The sequence below is a fragment of the Hemicordylus capensis genome, chromosome 6 (genome assembly GCF_027244095.1).
Source record: "Hemicordylus capensis ecotype Gifberg chromosome 6, rHemCap1.1.pri, whole genome shotgun sequence".
NCBI lineage: Eukaryota > Metazoa > Chordata > Lepidosauria > Squamata > Cordylidae > Hemicordylus > Hemicordylus capensis.
In genome coordinates, this window is record NC_069662.1 from 31,991,969 (window position 1) to 31,994,474 (window position 2,506).

At 41.5% G+C, this 2,506-nt stretch overlaps 1 protein-coding gene across 1 annotated transcript; it reads right to left on the reverse strand.

Annotated features, from left to right (window-relative positions):
* Positions 1-392: 392 nt before the first annotated feature.
* Positions 393-1,310, reverse strand: LOC128331222 (olfactory receptor 5-like). The gene has a single exon (XM_053264574.1). It carries the CDS (start codon positions 1,308-1,310, stop codon positions 393-395), a length of 918 nt encoding a protein of 305 aa, XP_053120549.1.
* Positions 1,311-2,506: the final 1,196 nt, after the last annotated feature.

The window sequence follows — 2,506 nt, forward strand, 5'->3', positions numbered from 1 at the left end:
GTATCATTCCCTGCAACATATACAAACTGAGGAAGAGGTATCACAGCAGGAGGTGCATCATATTTGCATAAGTGCATCTTGTTGCATCAGTGTATTAGTAGTCTGGATCACAAGCTCTCAACTCAGTGGAACTAGCTAGGGCTATGTATTTCTTAACATGGAGTCTGCTAGATATTGCTGAACTTCAACTCCCAGCATACAACTCCCAGCATCCCCAGCCACAATTAATTGTGGCTAGGGTTGCTGGGAGTTGTAGTTCAGAAACTTCTGAAGGACCCCATGTTAAGAACCAATGAGCTAGGACAACATCCTTGCATTAATGCTGTGTTACTCTGGATGTCTGACAATATTTCTGTGTTTTTAACTTCCATAAATGATTCCATTTGGCTTCATCAGGAAATAAGATACTTTTGAACTGCTTTCCCTATGGCATGCTTGACCTCCTTGTTTCTCAAGCTGTATATAAGAGGATTTGCAATGGGGGGCAGCACTGTATACAAGAGAGAGAGAACTTTGTTGAGGTCACTCAGCGCTTCAGTCTTTGGTAACATATACACAAGCATGATGGCCCCATAGAATGTAGAGACTACAGTAAGGTGAGAGGAGCAAGTGGAAAAGGCCTTTTTCCTCCCAGTCATCGAAGGAATTCTCAAGACTGATCTTATGATGTATATATAGGACATCAAGGTCAGGAGAAAAGGAGGAAGGGTGAACACAAATGCCAAGATAAAACTCATCAGTTCCACCAGCTTGGTGTCACTGCAGGATAGCTTTATAATGGGGACAGAATCGCAAAAGTAATGATCAATTTCATTGGGGCCACAGTACATTAATTGTAACATGAAACTCAACAGAATTAAAGTGCCTATCAGTCCACTGATCCATGAGAAAGCCGCTAACAGAATACAAGTTTGGACATTCATGCTAGTTGCATAATGCAATGGTTTGCAGATTGCTAAGTAGCGGTCATATGACATTACAGAGAGGAGATAACACTCAGTTGCCATTAAATAGCCAAAGAAAAAGAATTGTACAAAGCAGCCACTGAATGAAATGGTCTTTTCGCCAGTCAGCAAACCTTCTAACACCTTGGGCACAATATCAGTGATATAGCAGGTCTCAAGGCATGATAAGTTCCCCAGGAAGAAATACATGGGTGTGTGAAGATTGTGATCAGCTACAACTAAAATGATGATGAGAACATTCCCAGCCATGGCTACAATATAGATCACTAGAAACACAAAGAAGAGGACATTTTGCCACTGATTCAGTTTCCCAAACCCCAAGAGGATAAATTCTGTGATATTCATCTATTTTCCTCCTTCAGTCTGTTCCCTCATTTATGGACTGCATTCTGTTTTGATCATACAATGTATGCTGGGGGGACGTGGAACATAAAGTATAATAGATTATGATGTGGTCCTGGTCAGTCCTCTTCTGGGATGGATGTTGTAATGTTGATAGCTGCAAGGTGGGTTCTGCAAACTGGCAATCATCTGCCATGACACTTCCAAGTACTGTTCACACGATCATCCTTCCTTCCTACTACCAGGAGCTAAGGTGAATAAGATTTTACAGGTAAGTAATTAATTAATTTGAGTATCTAGCATCAAGAAGCAAGGGAGAGTAGGAAGGGAATAAGGACTGCACAGGCATAACTACAGCTTAGAGCTAGGGTTCTCAAACTTGGATTCCCAAATTCTGTTGGACTATAATTCCCATCATCCCCTGGTGTTGATGATCAGTGTCATGACCTAACATCATCTGGGAACCCTCCCTGGCTTTTCCAAGATAGGGCTGAGAGAGATTCCTGCCTGCAACCTTGGAGAAGCCACTGCCAGTCTGTGAGAACGATACTGAGCTAGATAGACCAATGGTCTGACTCAGTATATGGGAGCTTCTTATGTTCCTACGTTCCTAACCCATGTTTGAAAAACCTTGATTTATACCATTGTTTCCATGTTCTCGTTTGCATTAAGGTGGGACAGAGTGCTCTGTCAAGCCCTATGACATATCCTCAATATGTGAAAGAAAGAAAGATAAAAACCTGTGGGGGACTGAGTTTCCCCATTGTTTAAATATTATATTATTCAAATATAAGTATGGACAATGCAACAAAAAAATTGCAGTACAACCTTAGTGTCCATGTGTTACCTGAGCCTGAATATGCTAAGAAATGTTGCATGGATCCTAATTCAGATGCAAATTTTATTTTTTTCTGTTTTCCATTGTTCTTGTTGTTGTTGGATGGGTTGGGGGCACTGGCACTCATTTCCAGCTTGTTTTTAAGCTTCTTCCCCCTCAGAAAAACAAAGCTATGAAATGTCTGGTAAGAAAACAGAAGATTTTTACACACTATCCCCTCTCAGAAGCAGAATGGATTGTGGCAGTCTTAAGGGCGTATTGTTCAAGGTGATACATTTTCTGCTCTTTTTGTTCAAGCCTTTCTTCCTCCTGCCTTGCCACAGAGTTCCATGAGCGCCACCCACCTGCTCTGCTCTCTGTT

Coding starts and splice junctions, on each gene's coding strand:
- LOC128331222 (XM_053264574.1), bottom strand. CDS start 1,310: ATGAATATCACAGAATTTATCCTCTTGGGGTTTGGGAAACTGAATCAG.